At 46.6% G+C, this 18,007-nt stretch overlaps 1 protein-coding gene across 3 annotated transcripts in view; it reads left to right on the top strand.

Moving 5' to 3' along the window:
• Window positions 1–18,007, top strand: part of LOC110539076 (rab11 family-interacting protein 4A-like) — a 94,953-nt gene that overhangs the window by 62,671 nt on the left and 14,275 nt on the right. For 2 of the 3 annotated variants that reach the window (XM_036939409.1, XM_036939412.1), the window contains 3 exons: window positions 13,192–13,373; window positions 16,093–16,260; window positions 16,712–16,846. In XM_036939409.1, coding sequence (XP_036795304.1) covers window positions 13,192–13,373; window positions 16,093–16,260; window positions 16,712–16,846 — 485 coding nt within the window. Of the gene's footprint in view, window positions 1–2,997; window positions 3,788–13,191; window positions 13,374–16,092; window positions 16,261–16,711; window positions 16,847–18,007 lie in introns of those variants that run through there. The other variant, XM_036939411.1, reaches the window with a different exon arrangement.

The following is an 18,007-nucleotide window of genomic DNA, read 5'->3' as shown; positions in this document are numbered from 1 at the left end:
TCAGACATCACCTTCTACTGTAATGACAGGTACAACTTCACTCAGACATCACCTTCTACTGTAATGACAGGTACAACTTCACTCAGACATCACCTTCTACTGTAATGACAGGTACAACTTCACTCAGACATCACCTCCTACTGTAATGACAGGTACAACTTCACTCAGACATCACCTCCTACTGTAATGACAGGTACAACAGGTACAACTTCACTCAGACATCACCTTCTACTGTAATGACAGGTACAACAGGTACAACTTCACTCAGACATCACCTCCTACTGTAATGACAGGTACAACAGGTACAACTTCACTCAGACATCACCTTCTACTGTAATGACAGGTACAACTTCACTCAGATATCACCTTCTATTGTAATGACAGGTACAACAGGTACAACTTCACTCAGACATCACCTTCTATTGTAATGACAGGTACAACAGGTACAACTTCACTCAGACATCACCTTCTACTGTAATGACAGGTACAACTTCACTCAGACATCACCTCCTACTGTAATGACAGGTACAACAGGTACAACTTCACTCAGACATCACCTCCTACTGTAATGACAGGTACAACTTCACTCAGACATCACCTTCTACTGTAATGACAGGTACAACAGGTACAGCTTCACTCAGACATCACCTTCTACTGTAATGACAGGTACAACTTCACTCAGACATCACCTTCTACTGTAATGACAGGTACAACTTCACTCAGACATCACCTTCTACTGTAATGACAGGTACAACTTCACTCAGACATCACCTTCTACTGTAATGACAGGTACAACAGGTACAGCTTCACTCAGACATCACCTTCTACTGTAATGACAGGTACAACTTCACTCAGACATCACCTTCTACTGTAATGACAGGTACAACTTCACTCAGACATCACCTTCTATTGTAATGACAGGTACAACTTCACTCAGACATCACCTCCTACTGTAATGACAGGTACAACAGGTACAACTTCACTCAGACATCACCTCCTACTGTAATGACAGGTACAACAGGTACAACTTCACTCAGACATCACCTTCTACTGTAATGACAGGTACAACTTCACTCAGACATCACCTTCTACTGTAATGACAGGTACAACAGGTACAACTTCACTCAGACATCACCTTCTACTGTAATGACAGGTACAACAGGTACAACTTCACTCAGACATCACCTTCTACTGTAATGACAGGTACAACAGGTACAACTTCACTCAGACATCACCTTCTACTGTAATGACAGGTACAACTTCACTCAGACATCACCTTCTACTGTAATGACAGGTACAACAGGTACAGCTTCACTCAGACATCACCTCCTACTGTAATGACAGGTACAGCTTCACTCAGACATCACCTCCTACTGTAATGACAGAATGACTTTACCTTCGCCTGAATGCATCTCAGGGTTGTGTTCATTAGGAATCAAATGGAAGAAAACAGACTGAAACAGGGAGGGATCTTCCTGAATTCATCTAATATGAAAACTCCATTTCCTTTTCAATTGCAAAACTTTTTACAATAATGAATACAACCCAGGTGTATAACAGCCCATGTGTCTCCCACAGTGCATGTAGACTCAGCCCAGTTGTGTACCCGTAGACTTGGCCCAGGTGTGTACCCGTAGACTCTGCCCAGGTGTGTACCCGTAGACTCGGCCCAGGTGTGTACCCGTAGACTCGGCCCAGGTGTGTACCCGTAGACTCTGCCCAGGTGTGTACCCGTAGACTCGGCCCAGGTGTGTACCCGTAGACTCGGCCCAGGTGTGTACCCGTAGACTCGGCCCAGGTGTGTACCCGTAGACTCGGCCCAGGTGTGTACCCGTAGACTCGGCCCAGGTGTGTACCCGTAGACTCGGCCCAGGTGTGTACCCGTAGACTCGGCCCAGGTGTGTACCCGTAGACTCTACCCAGGTGTGTACCCGTAGACTCTACCCAGGTGTGTACCCGTAGACTCGGCCCAGGTGTGTACCCGTAGACTCGGCCCAGGTGTGTACCCGTAGACTCGGCCCAGGTGTGTACCCGTAGACTCGGCCCAGGTGTGTACCCGTAGACTCGGCCCAGGTGTGTACCCGTAGACTCGGCCCAGGTGTGTACCCGTAGACCCGGCCCAGGTGTGTACCCGTAGACTCGGCCCAGGTGTGTACCTGTAGACTCGGCCCAGGTGTGTACCCGTAGACTCGGCCCAGGTGTGTACCCGTAGACTCGGCCCAGGTGTGTACCCGTAGACTCGGCCCAGGTGTGTACCCGTAGACTCGGCCCAGGTGTGTACCCGTAGACTTGGCCCAGGTGTGTACCTGTACAGGTGTAAGCCCATGTGTCTCTCCCTCACAGTGTCTCTCCTCCCCAACAGCTAACCCTGACTCCAGCAGCTTGGGTCCTGCATGTTTGCCATTGGCATGGGGAGTAATTATTATGCATGGCAAGACTGGGTGTTCTCTCTTTCTTTCTCTCTCTCCTTTCTCTCTCTGTGTGTCTCTCTCTCTCAATTCAATTCAATTGAACATATGTTTACATTGCCAAAGCAAGTGAAATAGACAATAAACAAAAGCGAATTAAACTATAAAAAAAATGAATAGTAAACATTACACTTCCAAAATAATTCCTACATTTCATATGTAAATATTTAAATGTTTTAGTTAAAGTACTAAAGGGAAAATAAATAACCATAAATATAGGTTGTATTTACAATGTTACCACCCTGCATCCAACTGCTGGCTTGCTTCTGAAGCTAAGCAGGGTTGGTCCTGGTCAGTCCCTGGATGGGAGACCAGATGCTGCTGGAAGTGGTGTTGGAGGGCCAGTAGGAGGCGCTCTTTCCTCAGGTCTAAAATAATATCCCAATGCCAGACTCAATCTAGTTGATGTCACCGCTAGAGGCCGGCCCAGCTGAACAGTTACCTAGCAACAGCCAGGAGGGAGGTGGTGTACAGTGGGAGGTGTGGCTTTAACCTGGTAACTGTTGCCTAAGCGTCAGTGTGTGTTCAAATTCAAACCGGCACGCTGCAGTGTCAGTGTGTGTGAGCAAGGGTGTGTTAGCTGTTCTGTTGACGGTATAGTGTGTTAGCTGTTCTGTTGACGGTATAGTGTGTTAGCTGTTCTGTTGACGGTACAGTGTGTTAGCTGTTCTGTTAACGGTACAGTGTGCTAGCTGTTCTGTTGACGGTATAGTGTGTTAGCTGTTCTGTTGACGGTACAGTGTGTTAGCTGTTCTGTTAACGGTACAGTGTGCTAGCTGTTCTGTTGACGGTATAGTGTGTTAGCTGTTCTGTTGACGGTACAGTGTGTTAGCTGTTCTGTTGACGGTATAGTGTGTTAGCTGTTCTGTTGACGGTATAGTGTGTTAGCTGTTCTGTTGACGGTATAGTGTGTTAGCTGTTCTGTTGACGGTACAGTGTGTTAGCTGTTCTGTTGACGGTTCAGTGCTGGAGCGCTGGTGTAGTGTGTTCGTCGCTGGTCTTCTTCTATCAAAATTTCTGTGGATTGTAATTGGAGGAATACTGTTTGGGCTGGACCTATTGGACTGTGTGTGTGTGTTCGGACCTGGCATACACACGTGTGTGTGTGTGTGTATGAACGATCTATATTGTGACTGAACAACACGTGTGTATGAACGATCTATAGTGTGACTGAACAACACACGTGCAGACGGTAATTGTTAGGAGGGTGTGGATTACCCGTGTCTGGGCAGTGTGTGTGGATGTCTGTGGCAGTGGAATCAGGAATGGACAGCACACTTCAGAGGAGAGGAGAGAGCCCCCCTGCAATGGACTTCACGGTAAGAGAGTGTGTCTGCATGGAGAGAGTGTGTCTGCATGGAGAGAGTGTGTCTGCATGGAGAGAAAGAGTGAATGCTGCAGTAGACTAACTGTGTCCTTTGTTCCAACTCTGTGTCCTCTGTCTCTCTGTCTCTCTCTGTCTCTGTCTCTGTTTTTCTCTCTCTATTTCTGCCGTTCTTTCTCTCTGTCTGTTTCTCTCTCTCTGTTTCTGTCGTTCTCTCTCTCATATAGATGCAGATATAGGTGTAGATATAGATATAGATGCAGATGTAAATGCAGATAGATATAGATGCAGATGTAAATGCAGATAGATATAGATGCAGATATAGATGCAGATATAGACGTAGATGCAGATATAGATGTAGATGCAGATGTAGATATAGATGCAGATGCAGATATAGATGCAGATATAGATGCAGATATAGATGCAGATATAGATATAGATGTAGATGCAGATATAGATGCAGATATAGATGCAGATGCAGATGCAGATATAGATGCAGATATAGATGCAGATGCAGATATAGATGCAGATATAGATGCAGATATAGATGCAGATGCAGATATAGATGCAGATATAGATGCAGATATAGATATAGATATAGATGCAGATATAGATGCAGATGCAGATATAGATGCAGATATAGATGCAGATATAGATGCAGATGCAGATATAGATGCAGATATAGATGCAGATATAGATATAGATATAGATGCAGATATAGATATAGATGCAGATATAGATGCAGATGCAGATGTAGATATAGATGCAGATATAGATGCAGATATAGCTATAGATATAGATGCAGATATAGATGCAGATATAGATGCAGATATAGATGCAGATATAGATGCAGATGCAGATGCAGATATAGATGCAGATATAGATGCAGATATAGATGCAGATGTAGATGCAGATGTAGATGCAGATATAGTGGCAGATGTAGATATAGTGGCAGATATAGTGGCAGATGCAGATATAGATGCAGATATATATGTAGATATAGATGTAGATGCAGATATAGATGCAGATGTAGATGCAGATGTAGATATAGATATAGATGCAGATGTAGATGCAGGTATAGTGGCAGATATAGATATAGATGTAGATGCAGATATAGTGGCAGATATAGATATAGATGCAGATATAGATGTAGATGCAGATATAGATATAGATATAGATGCAGATGTAGATGCAGATGTAGATGCAGATATAGTGGCAGATATAGATATAGATGTAGATGCAGATATAGTGGCAGATATAGATATAGATGCAGATATAGATGTAGATGCAGATATAGTGGCAGATATAGATGCAGATATAGATGCAGATGCAGATATAGATGCAGATATAGATGCAGATATAGATATAGATATAGATGCAGATATAGATATAGATGCAGATATAGATATAGATATAGATATAGATGTAGATGTAGATATAGATGCAGATGTAGATGCAGATATAGTGGCAGATATAGATATAGATATAGATGCAGATATAGTGGCAGATATAGATATAGATGTAGATGCAGATATAGTGGCAGATATAGATATAGATGCAGATATAGATGTAGATGCAGATATAGTGGCAGATATAGATATAGATATAGATGCAGATGTAGATGCAGATATAGATATAGATGCAGATGTAGATGCAGATATAGATGTAGATGTAGATGTAGATGTAGATGTAGATGTAGATGTAGATGTAGATATAGTGGCAGATATAGATATAGATGCAGATGTAGATGCAGATATAGATGTAGATGTAGATGTAGATGTAGATGTAGATGTAGATATAGTGGCAGATATAGATATAGATGCAGATGCAGATGCAGATGTAGATGTAGATGTAGATGTAGATGTAGATGTAGATGTAGATATAGTGGCAGATATAGTGGCAGATATAGTGGCAGATGCAGATATATATGTAGATATAGATATAGATGCAGATGTAGATATAGATATAGATGCAGATATAGTGTCAGATATAGATGCAGATATATATACAGTGGGGCAAAAAAGTATTTAGTCAGCCACCAATTGTGCAAGTTCTCCCACTTAAAAAGATGAGAGAGGCCTGTAATTTTCATCATAGGTACACTTCAACTATGACAGACAAAATGAGGGGAAAAAAATCCAGAAAATCACATTGTAGGATTTTTAATGAATTTATTTGCAAATGATGGTGTAAAATAAGTATTTGGTCAATAACAAAAGTTTATCTCAATACTTTGTTATATACCCTTTGTTGGCAATGACAGAGGTCAACCATTTTCTGCCTTATTATTATTCGACCATGCTGGTAATTTATGAACATTTGAACATCTTGGCCATGTTCTGTTATAATCTCCACCCGGCACAGCCAGAAGAGGACTGGCCACCCCACATAGCCTGGTTCCTCTCTAGGTTTCTTCCTAGGTTTTGGCCTTTCTAGGGAGTTTTTCCTAGCCACCGTTCTTCTACACCTGCATTGCTTGCTGTTTGGGGTTTTAGGCTGGGTTTCTGTACAGCACTTTGAGATATCAGCTGATGTACGAAGGGCTATATAAATACATTTGATTTGATTTGATTCTTACGAAGCCACTCCTTCGTTGCCCGGGCGGTGTGTTTGGGATCATTGTCATGCTGAAAGATCCAGCCACGTTTCATCTTCAATGCCCTTGCTGATGGAAGGAGGTTTTCACTCAAAATCTCACGATACATGGCCTCATTCATTCTTTCCTTTACACGGATCAGTCGTCCTGGTCCCTTTGCAGAAAAACAGCCCCAAAGCATGATGTTTCTACCCCCATGCTTCACAGTAGGTATTGTGTTCTTTGGATGCAACTCAGCATACTTTGTCCTCCAAATACGACGAGTTGAGTTTTTACCAAAAAGTTATATTTTGGTTTCATCTGACCATATGACATTCTCCCAATCTTCTTCTGGGTCATCCAAATGCTCTCTAGCAAACTTCAGACGGGCCTGGACATGTACTGGCTTAAGCAGGGGGACACGTCTGGCACTGCAGGATTTGAGTCCCTGGCGGCGTAGTGTGTTACTGATGGTAGGCTTTGTTACTTTGGTCCCAGCTCTCTGCAGGTCATTCACTAGGTCCCCCCGTGTGGTTCTGGGATTTTTGCTCACTGTTCACCTTGTGATCATTTTGACCCCACGGGGTGAGATCTTGCGTGGAGCCCCAGATCGAGGGAGATTATCAGTGGTCTTGTATGTCTTCCATTTCCTAATAATTGCTCCCACAGTTGATTTCTTCAAACCAAGCTGCTTACCTATTGCAGATTCAGTCTTCCCAGTCTAGTGCAGGTCTACAATTTTGTTTCTGGTGTCCTTTGACAGCTCTTTGGTCTTGACCATAGTGGAGTTTGGAGTGTGACTATTTGAGGTTGTGGACAGGTGTCCTTTATACTGATAACAAGTTCAAACAGGTGCCATTAATACAGGTAACGAGTGGAGGACAGAGGAGCCTCTTAAAGAAGAAGTTACAGGTCTGTGAGAGCCAGAAATCTTGCTTGTTTGTAGGTGACCAAATACTTATTTTCCACCATAATTTGCAAATAAATTAATAAAAAATCCTACAATGTGATTTTCTGGATTTTTTTTCTAATTTTGTCTGTCATAGTTGAAGTGTACCTATGATGAAAATTACAGGCCTCTCTCATCTTTTTAAGTGGGAGAACTTGCACAATTGGTGGCTGACTAAATACTTTTTTGCCCCACTGTATATTGTGGAAGGCGACCCGGAATGTTTGACCCAAGTTAAACAATTTAAAGGCAACGCTACCAAATACTAATGGAGTGTATGTAAACTTCTGACTCCAACTGTAAGTATGGTGATTAGCATGGTGAGGTTCCAGACACCACCCAGCCCTGGTGTCCAGCTTTACTGCAGTCTACTAGAAGGTGATGTACTGTGCTAAGCTTTCCTACAGAGTGTGTGTGTGTGTGTGTGTGTGTGTGTGTGTGTGTGTGTGTGTGTGTGTGTGTGTGTGTGTGTGTGTGTGTGTGTGTGTGTGTGTGTGTGTGTGTGTGTGTGTGTGTGTGTGTGTTCGTTCATTCAGTGTTCCCCACCTGGACTAAAATAACTGGATTAGCCGATCCTCTCGTTAGCCTGTTATCTGTTCAGCCACTAAGAACTAAAGGGTGCACTCTGTTCACATGCTAAGTAGACCGTGTGTGTGTGTGCACGCGCGCGCTTGAAGGTATTAACTGCTATTTAAGCAGTAATGTCGCAGGCAGCTGTACTCCAGTAACTAGCCGTTGGAGGTCAAAGTGGCAACACACACGCGTGTCGGCAGAGAAGATTCACTGTGTCTGTGGGAATGCGTTTTTTGGGGGGGCTGTCTGGTGTGTGTGAATGTTTTTTTTGGGGGGGGCTGTCTGGTGTGTGTGTGAATGGGTTTTTTGGGGGGCTGTCTGGTGTGTGAGAGAATGGGGTTTTGGGGGCTGTCTGGTGTGTGTGTGTGTGTGTGTGAATGGGGTTTTGGGGGCTGTCTGGTGTGTGTGAAGGGGGTTTTGGGGGCTGTGTGTGTGTGTGGGAATGGGGTTTTGGGGGCTGTCTGGTGTGTGTGAATGGGGTTTTGGAGGCTGTCTGGTGTGTGTGTGTGGGAATGGGATTTTTGGGGGCTGTGTGTGTGTGTAAATGGGTTTTTGGGGGTCTGTCTGGTGTGTGTGAATGGGTTTTTTGGGGGCTGTCTGGTATGTGTGTGGGAATGGGCTTTTGGGGGCTGTGTGTGTGTGGGAATGGGTTTTTGGGGGCTGTGTGTGTGTGGGAATGGGTTTTTGGGGGCTGTCTGGTGTGTGTGTGTGTGTGTGTGTGTGAATGGGGTTTTGGGGGGCTGTCTATGTGTGTGTGTGTGTGTGTGTGTGTGTGTGTGTGAGTGGGGTTTTTGGGGGCTGTTTGGTGTGAATGGGGTTTTGGGGGCTGTCTGTTGTGTGTGAATGGGGTTTTTGGGGGCTGTTTGGTGTGAAAGGGGTTTTGGGGGCCTTCTGTTACCCTCTATAACCAGGGTAGAGCCTTCTGTTCCCCTCTATAACCAGGTTAGAGCCTTCTGTTCCCCTCTATAACCAGGTTAGAGCCTTCTGTTACCCTCTATAACCAGGTTAGAGCCTTCTGTTCCCCTCTATAACCAGGTTAGAGCCTTCTGTTACCCTCTATAACCAGGTTAGAGCCTTCTGTTTCCCTCTATAACCAGGTTAGAGCCTTCTGTTTCCCTCCTCTATAACCAGGTTAGAGCCTTCTGTTTCCCTCCTCTATAACCAGGTTAGAGCCTTCTGTTTCCCTCCTCTATAACCAGGTTAGAGCCTTCTGTTACCCTCTATAACCAGGTTAGAGCCTTCTGTTACCCTCTATAACCAGGTTAGAGCCTTCTGTTCCCCTCTATAACCAGGTTAGAGCCTTCTGTTACCCTCTATAACCAGGGTAGAGCCTTCTGTTCCCCTCTATAACCAGGTTAGAGCCTTCTGTTCCCCTCTATAACCAGGTTAGAGCCTTCTGTTACCCTCTATAACCAGGTTAGAGCCTTCTGTTCCCCTCTATAACCAGGTTAGAGCCTTCTGTTCCCCTCTATAACCAGGTTAGAGCCTTCTGTTACCCTCTATAACCAGGGTAGAGCCTTCTGTTCCCCTCTATAACCAGGTTAGAGCCTTCTGTTCCCCTCTATAACCAGGTTAGAGCCTTCTGTTACCCTCTATAACCAGGGTAGAGCCTTCTGTTCCCCTCTATAACCAGGTTAGAGCCTTCTGTTACCCTCTATAACCAGGGTAGAGCCTTCTGTTCCCCTCTATAACCAGGTTAGAGCCTTCTGTTACCCTCTATAACCAGGGTAGAGCCTTCTGTTCCCCTCTATAACCAGGTTAGAGCCTTCTGTTCCCCTCTATAACCAGGTTAGAGCCTTCTGTTACCCTCTATAACCAGGGTAGAGCCTTCTGTTCCCCTCTATAACCAGGTTAGAGCCTTCTGTTACCCTCTATAACCAGGGTAGAGCCTTCTGTTCCCCTCTATAACCAGGTTAGAGCCTTCTGTTCCCCTCTATAACCAGGTTAGAGCCTTCTGTTACCCTCTATAACCAGGTTAGAGCCTTCTGTTCCCCTCTATAACCAGGGTAGAGCCTTCTGTTCCCCTCTATAACCAGGTTAGAGCCTTCTGTTACCCTCTATAACCAGGTTAGAGCCTTCTGTTACCCTCTATAACCAGGTTAGAGCCTTCTGTTCCCCTCTATAACCAGGTTAGAGCCTTCTGTTCCCCTCTATAACCAGGGTAGAGCCGTCTGTTACCCTCTATAACCAGGTTAGAGCCTTCTGTTCCCCTCTATAACCTCTCAGGAGGACTGCCCTCTCTACCATTCATTACAATGACATTGATGTTCATGTTGATTCAATGTAGTGTGTGTGTGTGTGTGTGTGTGTGTGTGTGTGTGTGTGTGTGTGTGTGTGTGTGTGTCCCAGTGGTAGAGCAGTCTGGTGATGCCAGACAGACGTGTATGTATTATTTACACACAATCACACACACACTCCTGAACAGGAGCAAACAGATCTAGGCCAGTGGTCCAGTCACTACCCAATGTTCTCTACTGCTGAACTCTGAAACGCCCTTCATGTCTCCTCATTATGCATTTATGTCATGTAGTTTATGGAGGACCACACCTGCCACAATTAGAAATAATAATAACTTAATGCACACATGGATACAGGGCCTTCAGAAGGCATTCATACCCTTTGACTTATTCCACATTTTGTTGTTACAGCATGATTTCAAAATGGATTAAATTGTTGTTGTTTTTTTACCCATCTGCACACAATGTAACAGGTCAGATAATCAACACAGACATTACCAGCCCCTAGAGAGACTGTAACAGGTCAGATAATCAACACAGACATTACCAGCCCCTAGAGAGACTGTTACAGGTCAGATAATCAACACAGACATTACCAGCCCCTAGAGAGACTGTTACAGGTCAGATAATCAACACAGACATTACCAGCCCCTAGAGAGACTGTAACAGGTCAGATAATCAACACAGACATTACCAGCCCCTAGAGAGACTGTTACAGGTCAGATAATCAACACAGACATTACCAGCCCCTAGAGAGACTGTAACAGGTCAGATAATCAACACAGACATTACCAGCCCCTAGAGAGACTGTTACAGGTCAGATAATCAACACAGACATTACCAGCCCCTAGAGAGACTGTAACAGGTCAGATAGTCAACACAGATATTACCAGCCCCTAGAGAGACTGTTACAGGTCAGATAATCAACACAGACATTACCAGCCCCTAGAGAGACTGTTACAGGTCAGATAATCAACACAGACATTACCAGCCACTAGAGAGACTGTTACAGGTCAGATAATCAACACAGACATTACCAGCCCCTAGAGAGACTGTTACAGGTCAGATAATCAACACAGACATTACCAGCCCCTAGAGAGACTGTTACAGGTCAGATAGTCAACACAGACATTACCAGCCCCTAGAGAGACTGTTACAGGTCAGATAATCAACACAGACATTACCAGCCCCTAGAGAGACTGTTACAGGTCAGATAGTCAACACAGACATTACCAGCCCCTAGAGAGACTGTTACAGGTCAGATAATCAACACAGACATTACCAGCCCCTAGAGAGACTGTTACAGGTCAGATAATCAACACAGACATTACCAGCCCCTAGAGAGACTGTAACAGGTCAGATAGTCAACACAGACATTACCAGCCCCTAGAGAGACTGTTACAGGTCAGATAATCAACACAGACATTACCAGCCCCTAGAGAGACTGTTACAGGTCAGATAGTCAACACAGACATTACCAGCCCCTAGAGAGACTGTTACAGGTCAGATAATCAACACAGACATTACCAGCCCCTAGAGAGACTGTTACAGGTCAGATAGTCAACACAGACATTACCAGCCCCTAGAGAGACTGTTACAGGTCAGATAATCAACACAGACATTACCAGCCCCTAGAGAGACTGTTACAGGTCAGATAATCAACACAGACATTACCAGCCCCTAGAGAGACTGTTACAGGTCAGATAATCAACACAGTAACTACTCTACACATAAATCCCTTTTTAAAGGTCGTGATGAGGGCGTGATGTTGTTAGTCTGTCAGACAGGCGTGGAGAAAACTAACGAGCGATCATTAAATCACAGGTTTACTAAAACTGCTGTAGATATCCTTCAGAGAGAGGGAGAGAGGGGAGAGGAGGAGGGAGGGATGGGAGAGGGGGAGAGTGGGAGGGATGGGAGAGGGGGAGGGAAGGAGGGATGGGAGAGGGGGAAGGAAGGAGGGATGGGAGAGGGGGAAGGAAGGAGGGATGGGAGAGGGGGAAGGAAGGAGGGATGGGAGAGGGGGAAGGAAGGGAGAGGGGAGGGAAGGAGGGATGGGAGAGGGGTAGGGAAGGAGGGAGGGAGGTAAGGAGGGAGGGAGAGAGTGGAAAGAATGGAGGAAGGGAGGGGTTTCTGAGACATTCTTCTCTGCCCTACCAGTGGTCCACCACTGCCTGGGTTGTATTGAATTGAATGTGCTGGTTCACTGAGGGTGCTCTTAGCTGTGGGTACTAGATGATGGGTGTTAAATGTTTCATTGTTCAGGGTCTGGAAGCTGGCCGTGTGCTCCGCCAAGACAACAACGTAGAGGAAACACTGTTTTCTGTCTCCAGCATGTTGAGTTGAATAACGGTGATGGTTGACTAATGTCCCCCCTCCCTCCCTCTCTCTCCCCCTCCCTCTCTCTCCCCCTCCCTCTCTCTCCCCCTACCCCTCCCTCTCTCTACCCCTCCCTCTCTCTCCCCCTCCCTCTCTCTCCCCCTCCCTCTCTCTCCCCCTACCCCTCCCTCTCTCTACCCCTCCCTCTCTCTCCCCCTCCCTCTCTCTCCCCCTCCCTCTCTCTCCCCCTACCCCTCCCTCTCTCTACCCCTCCCTCTCTCTACCCCTCCCTCTCTCTACCCCTCCCTCTCTCTACCCCTCCCTCTCTCTACCCCTCCCTCTCTCTCTCTCCCCTACCCCTCCCTCTCTCTACCCCTCCCTCTCTCTCTCCCCCCTACCCCTCTCTCTCCCCCTACCCCTCCCTCTCTCCCCCCTCCCCCTATGCTCGCTATCCCCCTCTCTCTCTCCCCCTAACCCTCTCTCTCTCCCCCCCTACCCCTCCCTCTCTCCCCCCTCCCCCTATGCTCCCTCTCCCCCCTCTCTCCCCCTACCCCTCACCCTCCCCCCTCTCTCTCCTCCCGCCCCTCCCCCTATGCTTCCTCTCCCCCCTCTCTCTCTCCTCCTAACCCTCCCTCTCTCCCCCCTACCCCTCCCTCTCTCCCCCCTACCCCTCCCTCTCCCCCCTACCCCTCCCTCCCTCTCCCCCCTACCCCTATGCTCCCTCTCCCCCCTCTCTCTCGCTCCAGAACGGCGAGGCCCGACTGGGCCCTCCCATCATCATGTGTACCCGTCCATACCCAGACTGCAGTGTGGAGCAGGGGGAGTGTTGTGACATGGACAGCACCAATGAGAGCGGTGTGGGCTCTGACACCTCTGACGGGGGGCGGAGCAATGAGAAGGAGGAGGGGCTAGGTGGACTGTTCAACAAGTAAGTGTGACATTATGATGTCACAGATTATACCGGTTATTGATTTTCAATCAGATTTTTGCCACCATCTATCTGACCATGGCTGTAGTACCATCTATCTGACCATGGCTGTAATACCATCTATCTGACCATGGCTGTAATACCATCTATCTGACCATGGCTGTAGTACCATCTATCTGACCATGGCTGTAATACCATCTATCTGACCATGGCTGTAGTACCATCTATCTGACCATGGCTGTAATACCATCTATCTGACCATGGCTGTAGTACCATCTATCTGACCATGGCTGTAATACCATCTATCTGACCATGGCTGTAATACCATCTATCTGACCATGGCTGTAATACCATCTATCTGACCATGGCTGTAGTACCATCTATTTGACCATGGCTGTAGTACCATCTATCTGACCATGGCTGTAGTACCATCTATCTGACCATGGCTGTAGTACCATCTATCTGACCATGGCTGTAGTACCATCTATCTGACCATGGCTGTAGTACCATCTATCTGACCATGGCTGTAATACCATCTATCTGACCATGGCTGTAGTACCATCTATCTGACCATGGCTGTAATACCATCTATCTGACCATGGCTGTAATACCATCTATCTGACCATGGCTGTAATACCATCTATCTGACCATGGCTGTAATACCATCTATCTGACCATGGCTGTAGTACCATCTATCTGACCATGGCTGTAGTACCATCTATCTGACCATGGCTGTAGTCCCATCTATCTGACCATGGCTGTAATACCATCTATCTGACCATGGCTGTAGTACCATCTATCTGACCATGGCTGTAATACCATCTATCTGACCATGGCTGTAGTCCCATCTATCTGACCATGGCTGTAGTACCATCTATCTGACCAGGGCTGTAGTACCATCTATCTGACCATGGCTGTAATACCATCTATCTGACCATGGCTGTAGTACCATCTATCTGACCATGGCTGTAGTACCATCTATCTGACCATGGCTGTAGTCCCATCTATCTGACCATGGCTGTAGTACCATCTATCTGACCATGGCTGTAGTCCCATCTATCTGACCATGGCTGTAGTCCCATCTATCTGACCATGGCTGTAATACCATCTATCTGACCATGGCTGTAGTACCATCTATCTGACCATGGCTGTAATACCATCTATCTGACCATGGCTGTAATACCATCTATCTGACCATGGCTGTAATACCATCTATCTGACCATGGCTGTAGTACCATCTATCTGACCATGGCTGTAGTACCATCTATCTGACCATGGCTGTAGTCCCATCTATCTGACCATGGCTGTAATACCATCTATCTGACCATGGCTGTAATACCATCTATCTGACCATGGCTGTAATACCATCTATCTGACCATGGCTGTAATACCATCTATCTGACCATGGCTGTAGTACCATCTATCTGACCATGGCTGTAATACCATCTATCTGACCATGGCTGTAATACCATCTATCTGACCATGGCTGTAATACCATCTATCTGACCATGGCTGTAATACCATCTATCTGACCATGGCTGTAATACCATCTATCTGACCAGGGCTGTAGTAGCCCCAACCTGCCATAAGCACTTCTTGTAGACTTGTGGGACTGCTATTGGCTAGGTGTAATGGGCCCTCTGATAGGCTAGGTGGAATGGGCCATCTGATAGGCTAGGTGGAATGGGCCCTATGATAGGCTAGGTGGAATTGGCTCCATATTGCTATACTCCAGACAGTGTTTTCAGACGTTCTGAGTTTCTAGGGAAGGGGTATTCAAATCTTATCCAACAAGTTCCAGAGTCCTGCTGGTTTTCTGTTCTACCTGATAGTTAACATCACCCACCTGGTGTCCCAGGTCTAAATCAGTCCCTGATTAGAGGGGAATCACCCTCCTGGTGTCCCAGGTCTAAATCAGACCCTAATTAGAGGGGAATCACCCTCCTGGTGTCCCAGGTCTAAATCAGTCCCTGATTAGAGGATAATCACCCTCCTGGTGTCCCAGGTCTAAATCAGTCCCTGATTAGAGGGGAATCACCCTCCTGGTGTCCCAGGTCTAAATCAGTCCCTGATTAGAGGGGAATCACCCTCCTGGTGTCCCAGGTCTAAATCAGTCCCTGATTAGAGGAGAATCACCCACCTGGTGTCCCAGGTCTAAATCAGTCCCTGATTAGAGGGGAATCACCCTCCTGGTGTCCCAGGTCTAAATCAGTCCCTGATTAGAGGGGAATCACCCTCCTGGTGTCCCAGGTCTAAATCAGTCCCTGATTAGAGGGGAATCACCCTCCTGGTGTCCCAGGTCTAAACCAGTCCCTGATTAGAGGGGAATCACCCACCTAGTGTCCCAGGTCTAAATCAGTCCCTGATTCGAGGGGAATCACCCTCCTGGTGTCCCAGGTCTAAATCAGTCCCTGATTAGAGGGGAATCACCCTCCTGGTGTCCCAGGTCTAAATCAGTCCCTGATTAAAGGGGAATCACCCTCCTGGTGTCCCAGGTCTAAACCAGTCCCTGATTAGAGGGGAATCACCCTCCTGGTGTCCCAGGTCTAAATCAGTCCCTGATTAGAGGGGAGGTATGAACAAAAACAGTAAAAATGTCTTCCAGGTTCAGGTGAGAATTTGAGGGGCCTAGGAGATGGGGAGTCCGGGACCTTTTGGGAGCGGGGCCCATACTGATTCATACGTTGACTCCTGTTCTTCGTGTTCTGATTGGCTGTAGTTCTGGCCAGCTGATTGGCTCTGCTTCTGCGTCCGTCTTCTCGGGGGAGGAACAGTTTGAGGACTACGGAGAGGGGGAGGACGTGGACTACACTCCCAGCAGCCCTTGCCCCGACGATGACGCTCGCACCAACGGCTTCTCAGACCTCGGCTCCTCCCTGCCCTCCAGGTTAGTGGCACATAGAGGACACTCACACCGCGTACAGGACATTCATCAATGACAGTTGGCCCCCAATGACTGACACACTCTGCCCTTTACATGCTGCACCAACACACACTCTTCACCTTTCAGCCACTCATGTGTAACAGGGAGGAAACCTATTGCTCTGTTCTATTGACAGATACAAAGCACTGTGTGTAATTATAGTATCTCTCTCCCTCCTTGTCTCTCTCTATCTTTCTCTCTCTCTTTCTCTCTCTCTCTCTTTCTCTCTCTTTCTGACTCTCTCTTTCTCTCTCCCTCCCCCCTTCTCTTTCCCTCCCTCCCTCCCTCCCTCCCTCCCTCTCTCTTTCCCTCCCTCCCTCCCTCCCTCCCTCCCTCCCTCCCTCCCCCTCTCCCTCCCTCCCTCCCTCCCTCCCTCCCTCCCTCCCTCCCTCCCTCCCTCCCTCTGTCTCTGTAGTGCTGGTCAGACCCCTCTGAAGATGTGTCACCTGTACAACAGTGATGTGTTGGATGTCTATTGTTCTCAGTGCTATAAGAAGGTTAACCTGCTCAACGACCTGGAGGCCAGGCTCAACAACCTCAGAGCCAACAGGTAACACACATACACACACACGCACACACATTCAAATGTGCACACACACACACACACACTCAAGCACGCCAGGCACACATGTACACTACCTTTCAAAAGTTGCGGGTCACTTAGAAATGTCCTTGTTTTTGAAAGAAAAGTTTTTTTAAATTGTTCATTAAAATAACATTAAATTGATCAGAAATACATTGTAGACATTGTTAATGTTGTAAATGACTATTGTAGCTGGAAACGGCTGATAAAAAAAAAAAATGTTTTTATGGAATATACAGAGGCCCATTATCAGGTGTACAGAGGCCCACCATTATCAGGTGTACAGAGGCCCACCATTATCAGGTGTACAGAGGCCCACCATTATCAGGTGTACAGAGGCCCACCATTATCAGGTGTACAGAGGCCCACCATTATCAGGTGTACAGAGGCCCACCATTATCAGGTGTACAGAGGCCCACCATTATCAGGTGTACAGAGGCCCACCATTATCAGGTGTACAGAGGCCCACCATTATCAGGTGTACAGAGGCCCACCATTATCAGGTGTACAGAGGCCCACCATTATCAGGTGTACAGAGGCCCACCATTATCAGGTGTACAGAGGCCCACCATTATCAGGTGTACAGAGGCCCACCATTATCAGGTGTACAGAGGCCCATTATCAGGTGTACAGAGGCCCATTATCAGGTGTACAGAGGCCCACCATTATCAGGTGTACAGAGGCCCACCATTATCAGGTGTACAGAGGCCCATTATCAGGTGTACAGAGGCCCATTATCAGGGGTACAGAGGCCCATTATCAGGGGTACAGAGGCCCATTATCAGGTGTACAGAGGCCCATTATCAGCAACCATCACTCCTGTGTTCCAATGGCACGTTGTGTTCGCTAATCCAAGTTTATAATTTTAAAAGGATAATTGATCATTAGAAAACCCTTTTGCAATTATGTTAGCACAGCTGAAAACTGTTGGACTGATTTATAGAAGCAATAAAACTGGCCTTCAGACTAGTTGAGTATCTGGAACATCAGTATTTGTTGGTTCGATTACAGGCTCAAAATGGCCAAAAACAAAGCACTTTCTTCGGAAACTCATCAGTCTATTCTTGTTCTGGGAAATTAAGGCTTTTCCATGCGAGAAATTGCCATCTCGTACAGTGCTGTGTACTA

This window comes from Oncorhynchus mykiss, chromosome 12 (assembly GCF_013265735.2).
Source record: "Oncorhynchus mykiss isolate Arlee chromosome 12, USDA_OmykA_1.1, whole genome shotgun sequence".
NCBI classification, from domain to species: Eukaryota; Metazoa; Chordata; class Actinopteri; order Salmoniformes; family Salmonidae; genus Oncorhynchus; species Oncorhynchus mykiss.
Note: the sequence above shows the minus strand (reverse complement) of the source record. Positions and strands in the feature narration are given on the sequence as shown.